The 25,504-nt window shown below is 43.8% G+C and overlaps 1 protein-coding gene and 1 pseudogene across 4 annotated transcripts in view; one reads left to right on the top strand and one right to left on the bottom strand.

Annotated features, from left to right (window-relative positions):
- The first annotated feature begins 1,593 nt into the window (after positions 1-1,593).
- On the top strand, positions 1,594-9,969 carry LOC132671921 (ARL14 effector protein pseudogene; annotated as a pseudogene).
- A 3,794-nt stretch (positions 9,970-13,763) lies between these two features.
- Positions 13,764-25,504, bottom strand: part of TGFA (transforming growth factor alpha) — a 116,352-nt gene continuing 104,611 nt past the window's right edge. For all 4 annotated transcript variants that reach the window (XM_060658562.3, XM_060658582.3, XM_060658545.3 and 1 more), the window contains exon 6: positions 13,764-24,279. In XM_060658562.3, the coding sequence (XP_060514545.2) occupies positions 24,272-24,279 (8 nt within the window). In that variant the 3' untranslated portion in view covers positions 13,764-24,271. The remainder of the gene's footprint in view (positions 24,280-25,504) is intronic.

Genomic DNA, 25,504 nt, shown 5'->3' with positions numbered 1-25,504 from the left:
TTCTTTGTTCTTTCCTGAGTCCCCTGCCTATAGAGATAAACTCCTAAGATTCACCAGAGAGGTGAGGACTGGATGACACCCTATGTCTCTTCCAAACATGTTTCCCCAGGGAAGAGGATTTGCATTAACTAAGCACCCACTATATGTGAGGCACCCCTTATGCAATTTATACTCACACTCTCCAAAGTGGGGTGTGAGATACCTAAGGATGACCCATTGGAAAGCAGGAAGAACATACTAGAACATACTAGAACTATTTATATTGATTTTCTAATCTAAAAAATAAGAAAGAAATTAAGAACACTTGTATTTAATGGCAACTAGCACCTTTGTGCCTGGCACATGAGACATCTTGAGGGTAGAAGGGGGGTTACGGCCACTCAGAAGGCAGACAGTGGCATTCCTCAGGTTTTCATTTGTTCATTTTTAGCATACTGAGACAAACTGCAATGCACACGAATGTATTTTGGGATTTAAAAATAATCCTCACAAGTGGCACACTTGGAGGTGAACCATGTTGACCTAACCCCTACTCATCTTTAGGGGGTAAGAGAGGTGTGTAAAGGGAGTAATCAGTTTCACATTGGTACAGGCTCCCTTAAAGGGCCGACGAGAAGGATGGAGAGAAGACCAAGGTGGGTGGTGAGACCACTTTTGCCTGAGACGGTCAGGTTTTCACAGAAGAGGAAACGTTTCAGATGGCTCTAAAACGTGTTCTTAGCTCTTAAATTTGGCTGCCCATCAGAATCATCCAGAGAGGTTAAAAGAAAAAAAAAAAAAAAAAAGCTGGTTCCTGGACTCCTCCCCAGACCTGTCAAGTCAGTGTCTCAGTGGGGAGAACAGAATCTACCTATGTTTGTCCCACCAGGTTTCTGTAGCCATATAGAGATCCTGGAAATGCTATTGGGGGGCAGGGCTAGGTGCTGGGCCCAGCCCCAGGGGCCTCCAATTCCATGTAGGTACAGGCTGCCCTCTGCAATCCTCTTCCATGGGGCTGGGTTTGGGGCCTTCTGAATGGAAGGCCAGGGCCCTGCCTGCTACTCTGAGCACCTAGCTGGGTTCGGAGACCAAGGTCCCATGGCCAGGGGAGGAGCCTCCCAGTGACATGATCTATGCTGCCCAGGCTCATTTACTGCCATCTGCCCTTGTACTGTGCTTACAGAAAAGATTTCTTTGTCAAAACACACAACAGTGAGCCTGGTTTGGCCCCAGGCTTCTGTGTCATAACTCTTTTTTATTGGAGCAAAAAGAAGTAGCACATTATTGTTCTTCTGCTCCACGTTTTCTCATGGATCAAGAAAGCAACAAGCACTCTGTGCGAAGAGAAAAGCCTGCTTTGTTGTCTGAGGACAGGGAGGTGAGAGAGACGAGGAGGCCTTTCACAGGCCGTAAAAGAGACATACCACACAAAACAGGCTTGAGGCGCATGGGCGGAGGGCTTGGGAATGGGTGGGAAGAAATCATTTGCACCTATTCACTGGCTCATCAGGGTTTCACACGTTTCACTAGTAAAAGTGACCTGGGCACGCCTGTGTCAAGGTTCTCTGGCAGAGCCTTGCTGCGAGGAGGGTCATTCTGGGACAGCTTTATGCAATGACGATGCTTCTGAGAAATGGAGTGAGTTGATAAAGTTGTTGAGGCCACTTCAGTGTTTTAAGAAACCTTGGGGCTAATGATATGACAATTAGCAGTGTGCTTTCCATGTGTCATCTCTTCCCCGTGACCTGCGAGGGGACAAGGTGGCTGTTGTCATCCTCAGTTACAGAGGAGGCAACCAAGGCTCCGAGAGCCTGAATTCCCTTTCTTCAGCTCACATAGCAGAGTCAAGTTCAGTTCCTGATGTGTGTGTTTTCACTGATGTGTGACTTCAGTGATGTCAGAAACCGTTCAGTAATTTAAGTATTTCCCTATGTTGTTCGCTTCACAAATTTGAATTTTTACACATTTGAATTTGGATTTTCCTTAAGAGAGCATGAAGTTTAAATAAGTAAGTAAATAAAAATTAAAATTAAAAAAAAAGAGAGAGCATGAAGTCGACTCCACTAAGTTAGCACAGTCTACTAAGATGGGTACGTGACTCTGAGAAGCATTCCTTTTAACATAATTCAAATTTCGACAGCATGGAAATGAATAAACAAGTAGAAATTCCCCTGTACCTACGTCTCTTCTTTCTCTACCTCCGGATAAATGCTCTTTCTAGAATAGCGATTCTTAAATTTTAGTGAGCACCATCACCTGGAAGGCTTGTGAAGCAGACTGCTGGGCCTTAGCTGTAGAGGTTCTGATTCAGCTGGTCTGGGGCAGGGCCTGAGAATGTGTGTTCCTAGTAAACTTCTTAATGATGCTGATGCTGCTGGTACAGGGACCTCGCTTTAAGAATCACTGTTTGATAGTGTTTTTATTTTTCCTCTGTATCTCACTATAGCTCTGCATGTTTACAAACACAGATTTTTAAAAATGGACCCATGCTTTACTTAGAATTTTGAAACGTGTTTGTTTTCATTTAACAAAATATCCCAGACATCATTCCAGGTCTGTAGGTTAGGATCTACATCATTCTTTTTAATGGCTGCATAGAATTCGATTGTATGTCTGTACCATTATTTATTTAACTAGTCTCTATTACTGAATGTTCAGATTGTTTCCATTTTCCCCTACTATAAACAACACTACAGATCTTTTCATATATATTTACACTTTTGTGCTAATAATTATGAAGGATAAATTCACAAAAGTGGAATAGATGGTTGACAGAGATTACATGTCTTCAGATGATATACAGCTGTCAGGTTATTCCCTCCTCCCATAAAGTTTGTTCCACATTATATTCCTACCAATAGAATTTGAAGAATCTTTCATCAACATCAAATGTTAAGAATAATTTTTATCTTTGCTTATTGATAGGTGAAAAATGCTAGACTGTTTTAATTTGCATGTCTATATGAGTAAAGTTAGGCGTATGTTATCGGCCAGTTGTATTTCTTTTTCTGTAGCATGCCTACTTATATCCTTTGCCTGTTTTTTCGGGAAAAGGAATTCAGAATGGCAGAAAAAATGTATGGCAATTTCTTCACTCTGCTGGGCATAGCTTGGGCTCCTGACACCTTGCAGAAACATTTGGAGGTGCCACAGAAGAGAAACAGGAAACAACTCAACACCAAAAAACCCCTCAAATAATCTGATGGAAAAATATAGAGGACCTGAGTGGCCATTTTGCCAAAGAAGACATACAGATGGCAAATGGACACATGAAAAGATGCTCAACATAACTCATCGTTAGGGAAATGCACATCAAAACCACGGTGAGATATCATCTTACACCTGTCAGAACAAAATAGCTAGAATCAAAAAGATAAGAAATAAGCACTGGCGAGGCTGTGGAGAAGAAAGAACTCTTCTTCATTGCTGGTGGGAATGCAAATAGGTATAGTCACTGTGGCAAACAGTATGGAGGTTCCTCAAAAAATTAAAAATAGAAATACTATATGATCCAGTAATTATACTACTGGATATTTACTTAAAGAAGACAAAAATACTAATTCGAAAAGATACATGCACCCCTAGGTATGGAAGCAACCCACGTGCATATGTAGATGAATGGATAAAGAAGATGTGGTACACACACACACACACACACACACACACACACACACACACAGTCTGGAAAAGCAAAATGAATAAAGCTTGTTTAGGCTAGAGAACAGAAGCCTGAAAGGGGCAGTGGAAAGGAGAAAAGCCTTAACTTTCTGAGTGATGAGTCTTTCAAGAAGGGTGGCTGATGAGTACTTTCTTCCAGAGCATAGACCAACTTGAATTGCCATAGGTGGGCTTTATTCAGTTTAAGGAAGTTCTTTCTCATTATAAGTATCAGTTCTAGTCTACATTTCTATTCTTCGAGACATTTCAACTCAATTGGAGACAACTTTGATGCTGTTCTCCTATACCTCAAATCATGGAGCATGATCTTCCAGGTACATCTGTGTTCCTTTTTTTTTTTTTTTTTAAAGCTAGAAAAATTTAAAACACAGTGGTCAGGTCAATCTGGTTTCATTCAATTAAAAGCTTGGGGGCTCTTTCTACTGTAGTGTTAGGAAGTCCTCTTCAGCAGCATGTGGCCTCAGTACTTTTTAGGAATCATTATGGAGCTACGTCCTCTGCCTGGATGTTGACTCTGGCACCAGAGTTAATATGACAGCAGCCCAGCCCAGCAGCTGAGAGGTCCCCTCTCTCCACAGGACCTGAGCAAGTAAGTGTTCTGCATTCAGTGAGTTTCCACTGATGGCATATAACCCGAATATCGACCCTCCTTCTATGTGTCCTCTCCCTGCTTCATTGCAACAGTCTTGACTCCGATCTCATAACTGGGCTCTTTATCCTGTTTCTCAGAAAGCATCCTCTTGTACCCAAAGCATGAGTGAACAATGCAGTAAGAGAAAGGTACTGTTAAGGCCCCAGGAGCCTTTGACTTCCCTCTCCTATGAACAGAATTAGAGTCCAAGGTAGGGGCACTTGGGTGGCTCAGTCGGTTGAGCCTCTGACTTCCGCTCAGGTCATGATCTCATGGTTCATGAGTTCGAGCCCCACGTCGGGGTCTGTGCTGATAGCTCAGAGCCTGGAGCCTGCTTCAGATTCTATGTCTCTCTCTCTCTCTGCCCCTCCCCAGCTTGCTTTGTGTCTCTCCCTCAAAAAATAAAAAACGAACAAACAAACAAAAAAGAATTAGAGTCCAAGGTGAAAGCCAAGTCTTTGTCAACTCCTTCCAACTCCTCACCCCCATATTCCCCTTGTGACTAGATCTTACCAAATCTCTAAGATCTCTGATCCACTTTTCCATCTTTATTATCTCTGGTTTAGTCTACATCCTTCTTCCTTTCCTGAATGAATGCATTGGTCTCCTGGCTTTCTTCAGTCACATCCCCTTCCCATCAATTTAATTATATATTCATTAATTCATTCGTTCGTTCGTTCGTTCGTTCGATATTCCATGAGAATTGACTTGTCTCTGTGCCAAACACATTCAATAAATGCCACAAGGCTGTGAGTTATTAATTACAAAGAAGACATCCAGGCAATCCGCCCTCTTGGTTCAAAGGAGTTGGGGGACTTTCCGGGGTGGGGTCCCAGAGGCAGATGAACTTGAGCTGGGTCTTGAAGTGTGTGTAGGTAATGTGGAAAATTCCATGAGTCATCCACCTACCAGTTACTCCCCATTCTTTCTTGCTGCACTGGTGTTATTTGTTCACTTTTATGCTCAGGGAGGCTGCTTCTGACTTCATTTAGGTTACTTTTAGTTGGATCTTCAGTTACTAGGAACTCAAAGTGTTATGCAGGTGGGATGTAGCCCAGTGCAGGTGGCATGGCTATTGCCTGGCTTGTAGTAATGGGGTCACAGTAGGTGTCATTTGTTTCTCTGATTTCCCCAAGGTCAAGCCTGTAGACTCCAGGGTGTATTGTTGAATACTGAAGTGGCCTGTCCTGAGGGAGAAGACGAAGATCAGGGGCTGGCACAGGGGTCAGGAAGCCTCCCTTTCATTTTCATCTTAGGCAAGAGAGTGTCCAGCACATCCAGAAATCATGAGCACCCAAGCTGGGAGGGCATCTTGGCCATTATTTAGGTCAGAGGTCAGGCAGGTGATGTAAATGAATGAAGCCAACCTGTGTTTGCGTATGAAACATGTAGGATAGTCTTTATTTCATGAAGAAAGTTGCTCTCTATAATTTTTCCTGATGCAGATGGACCTCTTGGTTGACCATTCATTTTCTTATGGGAATGGAAAAAGAAAAAAAGAAACAGTTCTCTATTGAAAAATAAACCACCTAATACAGCCTCCAGGCTGTGGGGACAATAGGCTGTACTAGGAATGTTGTGACCTGGAAAGGGGGTGACTATAGGTGGCACCAAGTGGTTGTTGCCAAATGGGAATCTTGGAGCAGGATGATAGGTCTTCTGACTTCTCAAGAGAAGCCTGAAATATGATTTTTAAAAATATATGTATGTATATATATTTTAATGTTTATTTATTTTTGAGAGAGAGAGAGAGCGAGTGAGTGAGCCCGAGTAGGGGAGGGGCAGAGAGGAAGGGAGACAAAGAATCTGAAGCAGACTCCAGGCTCTGAGCTGTCAGCACTGACTTTGACCTCAGGGCTTGAACCCATGGACCACGAGATCATAACCTGGGCTGAAGTCGAACGCTTAACTGCTTAACTGACTGAGCCACCCATGTGTCCTGAAAAAAATTTTTTAATGTTTATTTTTTGAAGGAGAGAGAGACATATCATGAGTAGGGGAGGGGCAGAGAGAGAGCTGGAGACACAAAATCTGAAGCAGGCTCCAGGTTCTGAGCTGTTAGCACAGAGCCTGATACGGGGCTTGAACTCATAAATTGTGAGATTGAGATCATGACCTGAGTCGAAGTCAGATGCTTAACCGATTGAGCCACCCAGGTGCCCCTGGTTAAAAATATTTTAAAAATATATCCCTTAATACAAATCAAAACCACACTGAGATATCACCTCATGCTGGTCAGAGTGGCTAAAATGAACAAATCAGGAGACTATAGATGCTGGAGAGGATGTGGAGAAACGGGAACCCTCTTGCACTGTTGGTGGGAATGCAAACTGGTGCAGCCGCTCTGGAAACCAGCGTGGAGGTTCCTCAAAAAATTAAAAATAGATCTACCCTATGACCCAGCAATAGCACTGATAGGAATTTACCCAAGGGATACAGGAGTGCTGATGCATAGGGGCACTTGTACCCCAGTGTTTATAGCAGCACTTTTAACAATAGCCAAATTATGGAAAGAGCCTAAATGTCCATCAACTGACGAATGGATAAAGAAGTTGTGGTTTATATATGCAATGGAATACTACTTGGCAATGAGAAAGAATGAAATCTAACATTGTGTAGCGACGTGGATGGAACTGGAGAGTGTTATGCTAAGTGAAATAAGCCATACAGAGAAAGAAAGACAGATACCATATGTTTTCACTCTTATGTGGATCCTGAGAAACTCAACAGAAGACCAGGAGGAAGGAGAAGGGGGGGGATTTACAGAGAGGGAAGGAGGCAAACCATAAGAGACTCTTAAAAACTGAGAACAAACTGAGGGTTGATGGGGGGTGGGAGGGAGGGGTGGGTGGGTGATGGGCATCAAGGAGGGCACCTGTTGGGATGAGCACTGGGTGTTGTATGGAAACCAATTTGACAATAAATTTCATATTAAAAAAATAGAAAATAAAAAATAAAAACCTGGGCTAAAGATGTTTAAAAAATATATATCCCTTTGCTTCCTGAGCGTGTGCATTATAGGGACACACATCTGGAAGCAAAGCCTAGAGCTAGAGGCATTTGGGGTTAGGAGTGCAGAGCAGGGGGTGGAGATGCAGGGAGATGGAACCGGGAGCATGGGCTTCTGAAGGACAGAAGCTGAATCCTGGTCTAAGTGTGAAACAGGAAAATGAGATAAAAAAGCACACCAAAGAAAATGTAGAGACGCACAAAGAAGAAAATGAAAATCACAGTCCTGCTATGCAGAAATTAGGAAAGTGAAATTAAGAAAACAATCCCATTTACGATTTCACCAAAACCAATAAAATACCTAGGAATGAACTGCAGAAAAATCACTAATTTTTAATATTTTTCCTTACAGTCTTTTCTTTTTCTCCTACAGCCTTCTTTCCTGATGCGAGATTAGGATAATTTCCCCCCTTATCATTACAATCTCTCTGCAAACTTATTTTTGAATGGCGGTATCTCAGTCTGGTGCCAGGGTAATGGCTCACAGAGCCCTACATATTCAAATTCTGTCAGAATAAAACTCCTTTCTGAGTCCTGGCTGGTTGTTCTGTTCACTCACTGAAATATCACCTGTCATGCTACAGTGGTAGGATGCCTGCATCCCATGCTGGGGCAGGGGTTGGAATGTAGGAAAGGATAAAAACTGGCAGAGAGAGCAATCTAGGAGGGAGAGGAGGAAGGCTAAGTCAGTCACTGCAGATCTTTAAGTGAAACTCAAGTCAAAATTAAATCATGCCCCGAGTGTGAATCCTTTTAGGAAAGTTTAATTAAACAAACTGCGTGGGTGTAAACCACACATGCTCCTGGGCTCCTTAGGGGCTCTAGGAGTTGGTAGGAAGCTTCTACATTTGCGTCCTGCTAATGTTACTCTCTGATGGCAGAGCTAGGAGTGGAAGAAAGGCTACAGGCAAATCCATGTCCAGTCCTGGAAGGACGACTTCAAGTGCTGGCTGAGTAGCAATTTCTAACAGTCAGCCTTGCGAGGCCCCCCAGCTGTCTCCTCTCGGGCAGGTGCCCCTGGGGCGGGCTGGAGGGGGTGAGTGAGGAGGGCCTTCCAGAGTCCCTCAGGAATGAGGTTGTCACATGGCCTCTGAGTCTCATCTTTGTGTCTGTCACCTCTCACTGCCCTCTGGTTTAGGGGTGGGGGGCCCTGGCAGACACACTATACCTGCTTTGTGACTACGTGCATCTCCCTGAGGGTGTGTTCCCTGTGCCTTGTGCAATGGCTGCTGAGTGGCAGGGCACAGGTCTGAGTACATTTCCCAGGCAGCTGGCATGATGAAACCTGGCTGGCCCAGCTCCCCTGTGAACACTTGGCTCCCCTCATCTCCACTGTGTTCCCTGAACAGACACTTGACATGGTAGTGGGAACTGGTTTCAAAGAGCATTCACAACACCCTGTGTTGAGTGAGATTCTGCTTTGTGTGTATGTAACACGATTCCCAGGGATCAATGAAGGTGAAACCAACAAAACAAACAGATGTGTAATGCAGATTGTTTGTATTGCTAATAATAATTAATACAATAGCTGTTTACTGAGCATTTGCTATGTGCCAGTCCTTGGGCTAAGAGCTTTTATGCATTAGCTTTTATATGTGTGTGTGTGTGTGTATGTATATATATATATATATATATATATATATATATATATATATATATATATATGTAAATTTTTTTTCTTTAATATTTATTTATTTTTGAGACAGGGACAGAGCATGAGCAGGGGAGGGGCAGAGAGAGAGAAGGAGACACAGAATCTGAAGCAGGCTGCAGGCTCTGAGCAAGCTGTCAGCATAGAGCCTGATGCGGGGCTCGAACCCACAAACTGTGGGATCATGATCTGAGCCAAAGTTGGATGCTCAACTGACTGAGCCACCCAGGTGCCCCTGCATTAGCTTATATATTTAAGCCTCACAAAACCTATTTGAGTTAGGTACAATTAATACCCTCTCCCTCTGTTGTTTGGACACCAAGTCATATTTGCTTTGAATTTGAAATGAATAGCTTTCTGAGCTCTGGAAGTATTCTAATTCACTAAAGGAGAAAAAGGAAGACTTTCCCAAGCAAGACAGGAAGCCCAGTATTGGCAGATTTGAGGATTTGCAGAAGTCATACTGTGGCCCATTTAACACACACAAAAAACCAGCCAAAAATTTTTTTGCATGTAATTGACTTAGATGATGCCATTTTTTTCTGAGAACAAAATTTGGAAGACAGCTTGTACTTGGCTGGAAGCTTTGTCCAAAATGTACACAGATAATCAATGGCAATGTGGCTGTTGATTCTCGGAACAGCAGAAAGAAAACCTGATTCAGAATGGAATAACTGCTAAAGCTTTGAGGTCATTACAGTTTGCAAACCCAGGAAAGCAAACTGAATTTGCTCCAGAAACTGGAGAATGAGAAAAAAAGAAGGTTCACAAAAAAGGCAACCACTGGTTCTCACAGGTAAGTGATACCAGTAAAGAATCAGGTCTGTGATAGCCTGGGTCTCCTGACTCTCAGTGCAATGGACTCTCTGACTGCCTTGATGAAGACTATTTAGGACGTTTCTATACTTGTCCTGCCTGTGGTTCCACCAAATGTGAAGCTGAATGCCACTGGGACCACAAGTAACTGAATGAGCAAGTTGAAATAGGAGGAGAAATCATTCATAATAAACATGCTGGATAATTTGTGGTACCAAATTATGGAATCTTTAAAGGTCCTTTCTGTATTTCTAAAACTCTGTCATTCTAAGATACATTTTATTTTTTACTTTTCCTTATATTTTTTAAATGTTTTACTTATTTTTGAGAGAGTGTTTTATTTATTTTTGAGGAGCAGAGAGAGAGGGAGACACAGAATCCGAAGCAGGTTCCAGGCTCTGAGCTGTCAGCACAGAGCCCCTGGTGGAGTTTGAACTCACGAACCGTGAGATCATGACCTGAGCTGAAGTTGGATGCTTGACCAACTGAGCCACCCGGGCACCCCCAAGATACATTTTAAAGTTGATTGCTAAATGATGGAAATTTGAAAACCATCTCAACATGCACTCAGTGTGTGCTAATTTTGCATTTAGGGTGCTTTAAGATTCATTATTTGGATGTATATTTAATCGTGCCATTACTCAGCAGTCAGCTTCAAGCCTGTTTGGGTCAATGTCAAGTAGGTAAAGGCAGTTCTCGATTAGCACAATTCAAATTTCTGTTACCAGCCTATATACTGTGAGTAGTCACGTGAACTACAAACATCCCTGCTAGCTATTAGGTCTGCAAGTCATTATGTAAGAGATGTGCTTCATGACCTGTGACCAATCACAGTACTTCTCTCAAACTTTGCTAGTGATTGGTTACTGCATATTTGTCATTCAGTTCACTCAAAGACAGCAAAGCATTCGTTGTGTTGTATCCTTGGCACCCATGTGACATTTTACAAAAGTGGATCATCAGAAGAACTGGCCAACAAAGGTGAAAGTGCAGTGAAGAAATGAAAAGTGATAATGTGAGACATGAGATTCGAACGTAAATGGAGTTGTAGAAAAAATCACTGAGTTTCAAAGACAGTAATAGCTAATTTCAGTTTCAAGGGTAAATTTCTTGAACAGTTCTGCCTGTATTTGTTCTTTATGCCTATTTATGAGACCAGACTTTTAGTGAGCATGCAAAATGCTAAAAGAGAAGTAGATCTAATTTAGAGTACTCTGTAATAAAAGCTGAGTTTTGGGAAAATTAAAAAAAAAAAAAAAGACAGGAAACCCAGAACCAATTAGGAAAAAAGCAGACAATGGGGGTGCCTGGGTGGCTAAGTTGGTTGGGCCGCTTACTTCAGCTCTGGTCATGATCTTCATGGTTTGTGAGTTTGAATCCTGCTTTGGGCTTTGTGCTGACAGCTTGGAGCCTGGAGCCCGTTTTGGATTCTGTGCCATCCTCTCTCTTTGCCCCTCCCCTACTCACATTCTGTCTCTCTTTCCTTCAAAAATAAATAAACATTAAAAAAAAAGAAAAAATCAGACAAAATTGACTACATATATAACATTTTTTAAAAGATGGCAAAAGACACCATAAAGTCAAAAGACAACACATATTTTGAGAAAGTATTTATAAGACAAATGACAGGAAAATAGTTAATATCACACAAAAAGATTCTACAAGTTATAAGGAAAAAAACTCAGGCCAATTAAAAATGAATAAAAATTTGAATACTAATTCAGAGAAGAGGAAATCCAAATGACCAATAATCACATGACAAGATACTCAATCTTATTATCAGGAAAATGCAAATTAAAACATCATTGGTATACTTTTTCATGTATCAGACCAGTAAAAGTGAAAAAAGTTTTTATATATGGGGTTGATAAGAATGCAGAAAACAAGCACTCTCTTTATGACAGAAGTGTGGATTATTATATATTTTTTGGAAACTGTCCTGGCAATATCTATTAAATAATTATGTTAAAATAAACACTACAGGAGACATTGTTAGTTGCCTACTCAGTATCCATAGCTTTTTTCTTCCTTTCCAATAGAATCCTAATTTTGTTTATGTTAGCAAGATAATGAATTGTAAGTGATTTAAACCATTATGAGAATACTGTTCTTTTCCAGTTGCTCAATTTCCCAGTCTAGCAGTGGTCATATCACCCAATTCTGGTCAAGAAAATGTAAAGGAAAGACTGCTGACAGATCTCTGGGAAGGCCTTTGCTTTGCTTTGCTTATATAAGGTACAATTGTGGGTGTTACTACCTTTCTCCCTTTACCTTTAATACAAACCTGGAGTTGTGGCAGCCATTTTGTAACCACAAGGAGGCAAGTGTGAGGACAAAATGCTAACATGCTAAGGATAGCAGAACAGAAAAATATATGAGAGCTTGAGTTCTTCAACCAATACTCATTACTACTTACCTCCAGGCCTTTGTTATGTGAGAAAAACAAATCCTTGTTTGTTTAAGCCTCTGTTAGTCGGTTTCCATTACTGATCATTGAATATACCTCTAATCAGACACATACATTCCTTTTGACTTGGCCATTCTATATGTGACTCCATCCTAGAGAAATGAAAGTACCAGTATGTAGAGATTTATGTAGAACTTATGTATAACATTGTTTTTGGAAGCAAAGAACTGAGAACAAGTGGAATGTCTATTAATAGCTAGATGGCTATATAAAATGTAGTATATCCATATAATAAATTGCTATATAGCTATTAGAAAAAAATGATTTAAAAGGGTGCTTACTGAACTTGATGTTAATGATGAATTATGTAAGAACAGCAAATTGAATGGTTAACATTTATAGTACAATCTATTACTTATAAAAAAGATCTTTCTATATGTGTGTAAATGTTTGTATATGTCTACACAATCATAGGAAAAAGGGATTAAAAAACATCGGCAGGAATGAGAGGAGGAACACATTTGAATGAAAACAAGTCTGGTAGAAGAAAATAATCTGCTTTAAAGATTATCAAACTTTATTCAACTATGAAGAGAAGCATCTAATGTGACATAAATATACATGATATTGGCAATTATGTTTTAAATACGAAGTTGAATAGAAGAAAAAAGTTTTTACACACACAAATTTTATTATATAATTCCTTAAACATTTTTTTAAGTTTATTTATTTATTTATTTATTTATTTATTTATTTATTTATTTATTTATTTAAAGAGAGAGAATGGGGGAGGGGCAGAGAGAGAGGGCAAAAGAGAATCCCAAGCAGGCTCCACGCTCTCAGTACAGAGCCTAATGCGGGACTTGATCCCACGAACCGTGAGATCATGACCTGAGCTGAAACCAAGAGTCGGATGCTCAACTGACTGAGCCACCCAGTTGCCTCTATATAATTGCTTTTTTCAATTGACTATTTTTTTATACTTTTCAAAAGATTTAAAAAAATTCCAGTAAACATACAGTATTATATTTGTTTCAGGTGTACAATATAGTGATTCAACAATTCTTTTTTTTTTTTAAAGTTTATTTTTGAGAGAGAGAGAGCATGAGTTGGGGAGGGGCAGAGAGAGAGGGACAGAAGATCTGAAGTGGACTCGGCACCGACAGCAGAGAGCCTTATGTGGGGTTTGGACCCATGAACCGCAAGATCATGATCTGAGTGGAAGTTGGATGCTTAACTGACTGAGCCATCCAGGCACCCCTCAACAATTCTATACATTACTCAGTGCTCATCATAAATGTACTCTCTAATCCTCTTCACCTATTTTTGTGATCCTCTCACCTACCTTCCCTCTGGTAACCATCAGTTTGTTGTCTATAGTTAAGAGTCTGTTGGGGTGCCTGGGTGGCTCAGTCAGTTAAGCCTCCGACTTTGGCTCAGGTCATGATCTCACAGTTGGTGGGTTTGAGCCCCACATCGGGCTCTGTGCTGACAGCTCAGAGCCTGGAGCCTGCTTCGGATTCTGTGTCTCCCTCTCTCTCTCTCTCTCCCAAAAACAAAATAACACAAAAAAAAATTAAAAAAAAAAGAGTCTGTTTTTTGGTTTGTCTTTTTCTTCATTTGTTTTGTTTCTTAAATTTCACACATGAGTGAAATTATTTGGTGTTTGTCTTTCTCTGACTAAGCATTACACTCTATAGGTCCATCCACATTGTTGCAAATGACAAGATTTCATTCTTTCTTATGGCTGAGTATTATTCCATCGTATATATATATACCACATCTTCTTTATCCATTCATCTATTGATGAACATTTGGGCTGCTTCCATAGCTTGGCTACTGTAAATAATGCTGCAATAGACACAGGGGCACATATATCTTTTCAAATTAGTGTTTTTATATTCTTTGGGTAAATACCTAGTAGAACTACTGGATCATATGGTAATTCTACTTTTAATATTTTGAGGAACCTCCATACTGTTTTCCAGAGTGGCTGCACCAGTTTGCATTCCCACCCAATATTGCGTGAGGGTTCCTTTTTCTCTACATCCTTGCCAACATTTGTTGTCCTTGTGTTTTTGATTTTATCCATTCTGACAGGTGTGAGGTGATATCTCATCACGGTATTGATTTGCATTTCCCTGTTGATGAATGATGTTGAGCATCTTTCCACGTGTCTGTTGGCCATCTGGATGTCTTCTTTGGAGAAATGTATGTTCTTGTCTTCTGCCCATTTTTAATTTGGGTTCTGTTTTTTGGATGTTAAGTTGTATAAGCCGAATAGAAGAAAAATTTCAAATTATACATTTTTGTTTTCTCATAGTTTCTTATCCCCCCTTTTTTTGTAGAACATGAATTCCAATTTTATTTTCCCCTGTACCAAGAATTCAAAGATAGGTGGTATTTTCCTTTTAATGATATGAAGGCAGAATTTAGTTTTGAATCCTTTACCTGGTACTTTTTACCCGGTTTAAAAATGTGGTATTCCTAAATAGAGATACAGTATTTGCACAGTTAAAATAAATAATGAGGATAACCATCCCAGGAACACTTGTAGAATTCTGGTACACCAATGTCTTCTTAGTGTTCAGTGCTAGATTTTAAAAACTCTTCACAGTCCTTTATTTACACCATCAGTGTTAATTAAGAAAGACAATTGAGTAATTTTAATTCACTTTCATGATTTAATGACAGGGGCTCATTTATGGAATTCAATTTTCACCTCCTCAAATTAGAATGCACTTCAGTTCATCACTTTCGTTACTAGAAAACTGATTTTTGTGTAGGAAAATGAGCCAGGTTATTTCTTGTCAAATACATTTCCCAACACCATTTGTGACAACGTGGATGGGCCCTAAGAGAATTTTTCTAAGTGATCTAAGTCAGACAGAGAAAAAGAAATACTGTATGACAAATACTTCTATATGGAATCTAAACAAGTTGGACTCAGAGCAACGGGAAGAAGTACAATGGTGATTGCAAGGAGCCGGGGGTGGGGTGGGGGAAATGGAGAGATGTTGGTCAAAGGGTACAATCAACCAAGTATAAGAGGAATAAGTTTTAGGGATCCAATGTACAACATGGTGACTATAGTTAACAATACTGTATCATATACCATATACTTGGAAGTTACTGATAGATGAGATCTGCAGTGTTCTCGGTACACACACGAAAATGGTCATTATGTGAGAGGATGGAGGTAGTTACTTTGCAATAAACGTGGTAGTTACTTTGCAATAAACGTATGCATCAAATTATCATACTGTCTACCATAAACTTACATAAGCTATATGTCAATTATATCTTAATACAGCCATGGAAGGAAAAAGAGGGAAAAAAATTCCTGTCACATCCACCTGGGCTGTGACAGAGTTCTTGGTAAACCACTGGTCAGAACGTGTAATATATTTTTGCCTAGAAGGAAGCTTTTCATGATAGATAGGGAACCAGGGAGGGTCACAATGACCTTTTGACTTGTGAGGTGTCTGACTGTGGTAGTCAATACCAAGTCCCTTCATCTAATAACCTGGCCCCGCGGGACCCAGTCGTCCCATATGACATTGCTCCTCTGCCTCAGGAGACATACCTGGGCCCATCAATATATCTGATGCTTTTGTTACACAAAATGTTACTGCATTACCTTCAGTGTCTCTGGCATTAGGTAAATGCTTGGCTATAAAGACAGAGAGGATAGGAGTGCTTGACCTTGTGAAGCTCATGACCTGGGGCACAGGACAACTTGGGGAGGACTTGTCAACAAACATGGTGGCGGTAGGCACAGTAATAGAAGTCTGCATAGCGTGAAGGCTCTGTATGGGGGCTCCTGGAAGGTTTCAGAGAGAATGTGAGGCGTAAGCCTTCTGTTCTGGAAGGAACAGAAGCGTGCTAAGAGAGAGGAGCAGAAAAAAGGCATTTTCAGCAAAGAGAACTGCCAAGGCAGAGAGGCATGAAGAGGCCTGGCAGAGCCCGAGACAAGCAAACAGCTTGAGAGTGGAAGCTGCGAACAGCAACTGTGGATGGTGACCTGCAGACAGATTTTGGTGGGGTCACAGAGCGGTTTATAAATTTGGGCCACATTTAGAAATAGAGATATTTTATGAAAAAGTCCAGATTCTCTGCTCCTCTTGAAAAAATGGCAAATCTGGCCACTGTGCAGGATATCCACGAGGAACTGGAGGGGAGGAGTGGCGCCCCCTTCTGAAGAGGTCTGGGCCCTCCAGTTCTTCACAAGGTCCACCTTCCTCTCCAGATTCCTAGACTAGGGCATTCACGCTTCCAGTGAGCAGTCCCACTGATTCTGATTACCAGCTTCACTCCTGGAAGCATTTGAATTTTTTGCCTCCCATTAAACATTCTTGGAAATTGAAGAGCAAGGAGAGGGAAAGATCGCAGAGGTGAACTAGCTGTGGGAAGCCATCAACAGCCTTTGGGCTGAAGGGGTGAGGGGAGGAAGTGGTGTAAATGAAGTGTGGTGAGGGCCCAGTCCTGGGTTGTAATTACTGTGGAGCAGGGAGGCAGTGGGGATGAAAAACCTCGGCTCTCCCCCAGGGCCATGCTGGAAGCCACAGGGTTGGGAGGGCCCTGGGCAGCCTGTCCACAGGGGTACAGGGTGTACAGTGGATATGGGAGAGCAAATCACCAGCACACCTTGGCACTTGGGGATAGAGAGAGCTTGGACAGGCCCTCTCCTGAGAGTCATTTGGACTGTGGTCGCTGTGTGGGCCTCCCCCCCTCCCAAGGATGGTTAAGCTATAGGCTCAAAAGCCAGGAGGTGGGAGCGAAGGGGTTGAGCAGGCCTGAGATGCCCCTCCATCACCAGGAAGCCCTGGGAGGCTATAGGACCCATAGCAGGGCACAGGGAGGGCAGAGGCTCAAGTCTGGGCTCATAGACTATTCCAGAAGGGAGCTGTGGGAGGTGAAGTCTTGGAGCACTGGTAACCCATGGACTCTTGGGCAAGAGGTGGTAATTCGAGCGCTGGAGGTGGACTGGACCCCAGAGGCTTTTCCAGCACAGGCTCTAGCCCAGCAGGGGACCCCCTGTGCCCTGGCGGTCACCCAGCCTCTGCTTGGCCACTTTGGTGTCAGGGAGTACGCTAGCCCAGGAAGAGGTTCTGGCAATGAAAAAGACCCTGTTGAGCAGAAATCAACCTTTTTGCTGCTGGCCCTGTTCTTTGAGGTCACACTGAGCAACCTTCTATGTCCAAGGGCAGTTTCCTCACTCCTCTGGGTCCTTAACCACTGGGAACTTGACCCTCTGATTATGGCCCCATTTGCCACTGACTCTCTGGAAATTTTCCTCATGACACATCCCCTCCCCATGCCTTCTTTTACCTTGAATTGAAGGTCGGTAGAGGATCAGAGAGTGGGGCCTCCCTTGAACTGGATAATATACTAGTGGCATTTAGGGTCACACTAGATTTTCTTGATTACAAGATTCAGATTGCGCAAGTGGGAATTTGTAAACTTTATCTCAACAGCTCCCTGAATGAAACATGCAGGAGCTAGATAGGTAGGCACTGGGGGCTCAGTAACGTGCCAGGGTAGCAAGGCCAGCAAGAAGCAGGCCTGCCACCAACCCAGATCTCTGCCTCCAGCCTCTCTCCACCACACAGGTCCAGAACCCCTGCGCTCTGGTTCGCTGGGGTTCAGGGTTTCCATTTACAAAGGCAGGAGAGTCATTCAGCTTTCTGCTGTATGACAGGACAGGGTCTAAAGGATACCAGCCCCTCCCGGCACAGCCCTTGGGGGATGTCACATTTCCAGACCTGTGGAATCCCTTTCTGGAACATGTGGGGCAGCCTAGCCCCAGGTAGTGGAGCGGTTCCTTTGTCCCACTCTCAACTGTACTCCTCTGAACTCCTTGGAGGGGCTCCTGGGCGGGACCTGGACTTGCCCTGGAGACTTCATGACACAGGGCATCCTCTTGTCCCAGGGGACCTGTGCAGCTGCACACCAGGGCCTGAAGCTTCCATTAGAGGAAATGTCCTGTGGACACTTTGCTTTTTCTTTCTCTCTCCTGTTTCCCTTTCAGCTTAAACGTCACGCTTTTTATTCCCAGTTGCAAAATTTGGCTCCTGAAAAACCATCACCCACTTGTGCATGACCTCAAGCTAGTCACATGGTATTCCTTATAGGCTCTTGTTCCCATAAGAGTTTTCTCACTTCTCTACCATAGATGATCCCACCTGAAAGGAGGTCCAAGCCTCCATGCTTCCCCAGGTATACCATCTGCCGGATGGAAGGGGTACTTAAGCATGGACTGGGGGGATCGCCCTGAGTGGGTACCAGGCACCCTCAGCTCCAGACACCAAACCCCTCCTGTGCCATCTGCTCCCTGGGGTGTGGTGTGTTTAGAGAGCAGTAGGGATTGGGTCAGAATCTCCAGGAGAGATTTTAAACAGATGCCCAAGTTCCGTCCCCCCAGATTCTACAATTTGATTGATCTGGGTGGGAGACACTAACTAGCCTGGAGGAAAAGACACTGCTAGACCCAGGTTGTGTGGCCACGAACACATCCTCTCTATTTTTGAAGGTGAAAGGCTGTGACAGAAACTTCAGGGCCTCCTGGAGGTAGCAAGCCCTGACAGAGAGCAAATGTGGAGGAGGGAGTTTCAGAAGACAGAGGAAGGGATGCTGGTGCTAGAATCCCCAGGCGGCTGCTGTGCAAAGAGCTCCGAGTTAGAGAGGAGGCAAGGCTAGGTCACACACACCCCAAAACTGGGCTAGGCAGGAGGTGGGGCACACGGGGGTCTGAAGTTTGGGCCAACAGAATTCAAAAAGACTAGTCCTGAACAGTCCAGATCACAGATTCAAGTTGGCAACTGCAAGTCACCTGGGTAAATGAGGAAAGGTTGGTTTGGCTTGACTCAGAGTTCATAGGTGCTTTTTCTCGGGAAAGGTCCTGCCTGCGGCATCCTGGACAGCCCAGTGCACCTGCCAGGGGCAGTCACCAGGCTCTGGTAGAGGCAGTCTTGGCCAGAGGGCTTGGAAATCAGGGAGGAGAAGGAGGGGGACAAGAAGAAAATCCCATGGGTTAGAAATAGGGCCTGAAGAGGTCCCTGAAGACAGAATAGGGCCAAGAGGGGAATGCCAAGTTCGGGTAGCAGGTCTCTGTCTCCTCAGAGATGGGTAAAGGTGCTGTGGAGGGACAGCTCCCAGGCTAGTGCACTGGGGACAAGGAGCTGCCCAGCTTCTCATCTCGTAAATCAGGCACATCCCAAGCCCTCCGAGGCCTGGACCACAGGCTCTACAGGCTCACCTTTGCCACCAAAGCCGAGCATCCCTTGGGACCAAGATCTCACGCTGTTGCACAACTATTTCACTATCTGCTGCTTCTCCATGAGCTCCTCGTATGCTGCACATGTGAGGTCCACACACGGGTTGGAAGTGCAGGGGCTTAAACATGGGATTGCACGTGCAAGCGAGGCTTGTACAAACTGGGTTGACAGAACAGTTTCTATTCCTTACAGTTCGAAACTGGGCAGCGGGGAACGGGGTGGGTGAGTGGGGGTATGGTAGGGGGTGGACAGGCCTGTTTTTCCCTTCAACGAGGCTAGGCAGAGAAGATCCAAATAAATGCAGGCCTTAATTCAAGCCCCTACGTTCTGATGGCTGTTAACTTTGAACACTGAAGAGGTGAACTGAATTACACTTCACTTCCTCGGCAAAGCCTCTATAAAGCTTTTCCTAAAAACTATGGCCCCACACTAACTTGCCCTTTGCTGAGTCCTATAGCACAGCAGTTCTCAAACTTGCTCATGTACCAGAATCACCTAGAATATGGAGGGGGAGTGGGGCAACTCTGGAGTTTAACAGCCTGGGGTGGGGCATGAAAATTTGCATTCCTAAGAGACTCAAGAAGGCCCCAGGTGATACAGACACTGCTGGCCTGGGGACCACACTTGGAGACCCACAGTTGTTAACACATGCTCTCTACTTTACAATTTCAGGCTTTGTATTTTGTCTGGAATTTGTCCAGAACTATTTTTTGCATGTCAGTCTCTCAGGCAGATCTCAATTCTTTTGGGGCAGGGATTGTGTGTTTTATATTTCCCTCTGCATTATTTAGCATATTGGCAGACCCATAGTGGATGAAAGACATATATTGGGAACTTTGGAGGATTTGATTTCTTCAAGCAGACAGGGATCAACTGTAGTTAATTTTAGTATCCCCACATGTTGCAAAAGAGCATCTAATTTTTTCTCATCATTCACATTTGCAGAGAAAATTCTTAATTTGCTTTTCAGCAACATGCCAGTCTCATGAAAGAAAAGCTCCAGTCTTGATTTAGGAAAAAAAAAAAAAAAAAAGAGTTCATTCCTTCATCCTTCCAAACAAGGTACAAACAGTACAACTAGACAACAATGCACATGACTGAAAAACACAACTACATTTTATATTGCTCACTACTCTTTAAATAAGTATAATTCAGATATTAAGGAAAAGAACTGCTAATCACATTAACTCATTACAGAAATCAAAATTAACTTATCACACAAAATAAATTAAAACATTAAATATTAACCTTTTCAGTGCAACATATACAGAAGTCAGAGTAACAAGTTCTAAAAATAAAAAAAAGCATCAGGTTTGTTATAATAAAGATAATGAAAAGTTGAATACTTCAGTAAGTTACTATACCAGGGAGAGGGGCTGTTTTTCAGTACTGTGTGTATGTTCACCACTAGATCTTTCAGGAAGCCTGGTAAAATCAGTGGCTGCAGAGAACAGGTCTTACGTTCCAACATTAAGAACAAACATATGTGTTCCTCTTGTTTCTGTGATGTCCCCTTTGGTCCTGGGCTTTTGAAGCCTCCACCTTCCTTGGCTGAGTGGGTTGGCAGAAATCGAGGCCCAGGCCCTACTAGGAGGTCAGGGTCTCCTGAATGGTGCTGGAACCTTGCCAATCCATTTCTGCCAAAATTGCCTGGAAAAGTGACTAGTGGCCCATGTGCACGGAGACCACCTGGCCCTGGAAAACCTGGGTGAAGACAGACACTTTTCTCCACCTGCAGAGCATAATTTCCCAAGAAGTTCTAGAACCACACCTCTTCCTCCCTCACCAACGCATTGGTGAAGGGGTACCAATCACACCTCCTTCTCCTTTCTTAGGAAAATAGACTCTGGGCCATTCTGCCCACTTGGATGGAGCAGATACCATGGCAAGCTCGTATCTTGCTTGATTCCATGTGTGTCCAGATGCATCTTTTCCAGAGTAGGGTTGGCTGCTATAGGTCTTTCTGTCTAGAAGAAAATGTTTCCTGCCAGTATGCTCAAAGACGTTACAGCCTGTAGAGCAGTGGGAGAATCTAGGCTCCATAAAATATTTGGAAGCACCCCCTCCTTCTAATGGGGGCTTTTCATTTCTCCTGAGATAGACACTGGAAGCGGCTCTGATCCCCACTCTCAGGTGTGCGACTCCTTACCAGGAAGGGCCTCAGGAACAATTCCCGAACTGTAATATTCGGCTTTCTAAAGGGCAAGGAAACACAGGGAACCTGTGAAGATGGATTAGAAGATGCTTTTTTAACCTGAAAAGGGGGCTAACCCAAAAAATATCAACACCATGAAATGGCACAGGAATCCAATGCTTGTTGGCCACCTGATTTCTAAAAGAGAAATCACCAAAGAAGCAAGGCTCTCCTATCCTGGGCATGGACGAAGGTCCATTGAGGCCTGCCTTCACCCCAGCCTCTGCTTCCAACTCTTTCAGACCTACTGGTTTACAGAGGACTGACTTGGGAGCCACCTGCAGGGAGGCACACGCTCCTTCTCTGCACGGTTCACCGCATGGTTGCCCTGGCACAAGGAAAGGGGTGCTGGCACCTGTAATGTGAGGATCAGAGCCTTCACGGACCCTAACTGTGGAGCCCCTTCAGGGAACCGAGAAGGTTCCCTCTGCTTGCATCCTCTTCCCACACCTCTGCAAAGGCTCTGGGACGCCTGAAGGCTGAACGAAACATTTCCCATCAGTTCATATTCTTTAAAGGCAGTCAGATCTCAAATAGTCTCTAAAAGACTGAGGAAAGATTGTTCTAAGTAAAATGTGATCTCAAGTTAAAAACACACTACTCCACTGCCATTGGTGTCTCTAACCAGACTCTCAGACTTTCAGGAGGGTCTGATGAGAGAGAGAGAGGAGTGAAAATGGGGGTCTACAAACCAGTGTCAATGGGACTGGTCTCTGAGCAAGATGCTACAGTTAGGCCTCAGCCCACATACCTGCTGCTGTAGGATGTACCCAAGAAATGCAAGCTTAAACCTATTCTTTTATATCAAGACCCGGCAACTGTGTCAAGTATATCGTCAGTGGGCCAGCTGGTGAATTGATCCCATTTCTGCTCCTTTTGCTTCAGGTGCAGCATCATTCCAGAAAAGTGCCAAAGCTAAGACACGGGTCATACAATTGTCTCAGTCGTACAGAATAAAGAGAAAATTCATCGAAATACACAGATTGGGGAAGAAGAATTAGAGGGGGACAAAACTACCTGACAGAAATTTTAAGCCAACCTGCCATATTTTAAAGGTCCCTTTCATGATGTGTGGAGCTAGATGCACGAAGTTAATAGGTAGAAATCTTTCATTTTTCAAATGTTAGTGAACAAGAGTTTCCTCACATAAGGACTTCACATATTATTTTGCTGTGATTCTACTTCCAAATTTTAATGAAAATTGCTAGGGATGAACTGTTGTTTAGTTGGAGAGGGAACCAGTGCTTTCCACAGGCAAGCCCAGTGGGGCAGAATGTACCCAGATGCCCATGAAAACAATTTCTCCTTCTCTCAAGGGAAAGCGAGGTCCACGCTGGTGGAGGTGACTTGTTAAGAGTTTTTGTTAATAAAACCAGGATCCTGAAGGGAAAAGGGAAAAATAAGTCACTGGGATATTTTTCCTACTGCTAGAAAATAAATAGGAAAGGTAAATTTCTCCTTTTAAAAATAAAGCAACAAATCAACCATGCAACAACATAGGAAGGAAATGCCTAGCCCCCTTTCACGAATGCGGCCCAAATGCCCGTGGCTTTCCGCATGTGCTCTGTTTCTAAACATGCACTTGGAGGGCGCATTAGGAAGTGAACATGCTTAATCACAAAGCAGTGTGGTACCGTGTTTCTCTTGTGTAGAGGCACACAGGCACTCTCTTCCTGTCTCCCCCAACAAAGCTGACAGATCTCTGCTGCTGGATTTGCTAACTTTTCTACTGGAATGTATCGGGGGGCCTTTACCTGTTTTGTGTCTTAAATGACAAGGCCTCTGAGACCCAATCTTTGCTCTCATCAGCAACCCATCCTCTGCTTCCATCTCTGCACCCCCCTGGGTGGCCTTCCCCAAGCCTTAGCTGTCCCAAAGAGGCCAGACAGCTCTAATCAGTCAGTTGACTTTTCAGCCAGCATTACATACATCGTTAATGTAGAAGTCTGAAAAGGTTTGATGCTTTTTACATCGACTTAAGAGATTAAAGATAAAATAAAACCATCATCCATCTAATAAATAAGAAATTATCTCCGAGGGTGCCGACGGCTTGGGAAGGTCCTCAGCGTCGTATGTCTGTGGAAGACGTCAGGCTGGTTGAGGGTCTCGTGGACAGAGACAGAGGACATACACAGTTCCTCTTATCCTTGGCATCTTCATGTGGCAAACAGTTACCCTTCCTCCGCCTTCTTCTCCAATAAGCGGATGAGGAAAAACTCAACTACGGCAACCTCCAGTTTTGGGCAGGATGGACACCATTGTGGGGAGAGGAGTCCATTAAAAAGAAACATAGCCCAGCCTCCGTGACCGGCAGAAGGCAACCACACCTACACCTGGGCTCAGGTGCGGACAGAGGCACACCTTAGCTAGGTAAACAGGAAGTCCACCCCTTTGCAATTCTTTTTTGACCAGTCTTTAAGCTGTGGTCCACTGTTTTCTTCTCTAGGTCACACCAAATAACCCCAAGCAGACAGAGTTCTTGACAGAGTTTCGAAGGAAGGCCCACAAAAGACAAAAAGGCTGCACAGGTGATTGCAGGCAGAGTAGGAAGGTCTGTCGGCTCGTCCTGAAGAAGTCCTTTCTTCCTCAGGCTGCCGCAGTCTACCTGGCCAAACTCCCTCTGGGCTCTTCAGACCACTGGAAGGAAGGAGAGACAAGTTAAGTTTTGCATGCCAGACCCCAGCCATGCTAGGAAGACAAGCTTGGGACAGAAACTTGGAGATGCATCAGCCAATGTCACCGGGTTCTCTGGGGCTGTCAGGCCCAGGTCCAAGGTCCTCTGGTTCAACCTCAGGGGCAGCAGCTTCTGAAATTGTACTTTTAGTGCCAAAGGAAAGGCTGAAGAGAATGGGGATGCACCATGTTATGAGGGCCTTCGTTCAACTGGAGGACAGTCAGCCCAGCCTGTGTTGGTGCCTCCGTAAGGGGTGGCTTCGTGGGCAGCCAATGAGCTGGCTGAGGGCTCTGGTGGCAGAATGGCTTCTCCTCAGGCCATATGAGAATGGACCCATTTGTTTCTCAGTGGGTGGGGCTCTGAGGCATCCTCTGTGGCTCACGGGAGGCAGCATGGACTTAGCTCCCCACAGCTCAAGAATCCAGCTTGGCCCGGACATCTTCCTGCCCTGGTCCCTCCTGTGGTTCCTCTGGAGGTGGAGAGGTATGCATCATCTCAGGGAGGGGGCTTTAGCCTCAGTGCCCACCTCTGGAAGGCCGGACCCATCTGAGGCTCCAAGCTAATGTCCTCCCAAATGTGGGTAGAGAAGTGACATTAATAAGAAACTACTCTACCCTAAATGACTCTGCTGAGGTACGCACAAATAGTACAAAATCTACTATAAATTTTAAATAATTTCTCCATTGGTGCTAAATAACAAAGTAAGAAGCACGTTAGCTCAATGGATGGTACTCCGAGTCAGTGGAAGAGAGATTTGAGTGGAGTCTTCAGAGTTCCTGGCTCGCATCCTAGCTCCCCCATGGACTTACGGTGGGATGCATGCAGAACTTTGGCAGACTCAGTTTACCTACATCACTGACAAATCCTCTTTCTCTGAAGGCCATTACGAGGACTGATGGATTAACATCCTCAAGAGTTGCGGGCCCCCTAACTAAAAAGACCTGCTCATGCATGATTACTACAGGTCCTGAATAACCTGCTCCTGGGCCTTCAGCACCTTCCAGGTCAGACCGCCAGGAGGTTTAGTGAACACGTCGGTGCTCCAGCTTCCCAGTCGCCCTTCTTCCTACTCTGTTCATGCAACCTTGAGCTTCTGGAATGCCAACTGTTTACTAGAGAAGGTCACTCTTGGTGGATTAGCCTGTGGTGACTGTCTCTTGTCTCACTACTTCCTGAAAAGGAACTTTA

The sequence above is a fragment of the Panthera onca genome, chromosome A3 (genome assembly GCF_046562875.1).
Source record: "Panthera onca isolate mPanOnc1 chromosome A3, mPanOnc1 haplotype 2, whole genome shotgun sequence".
In the NCBI taxonomy this organism is placed as follows: Eukaryota; Metazoa; Chordata; class Mammalia; order Carnivora; family Felidae; genus Panthera; species Panthera onca.
The sequence above is the reverse complement of the archived record's forward strand: the minus strand, read 5'-3'. Positions and strand labels throughout refer to the sequence as shown.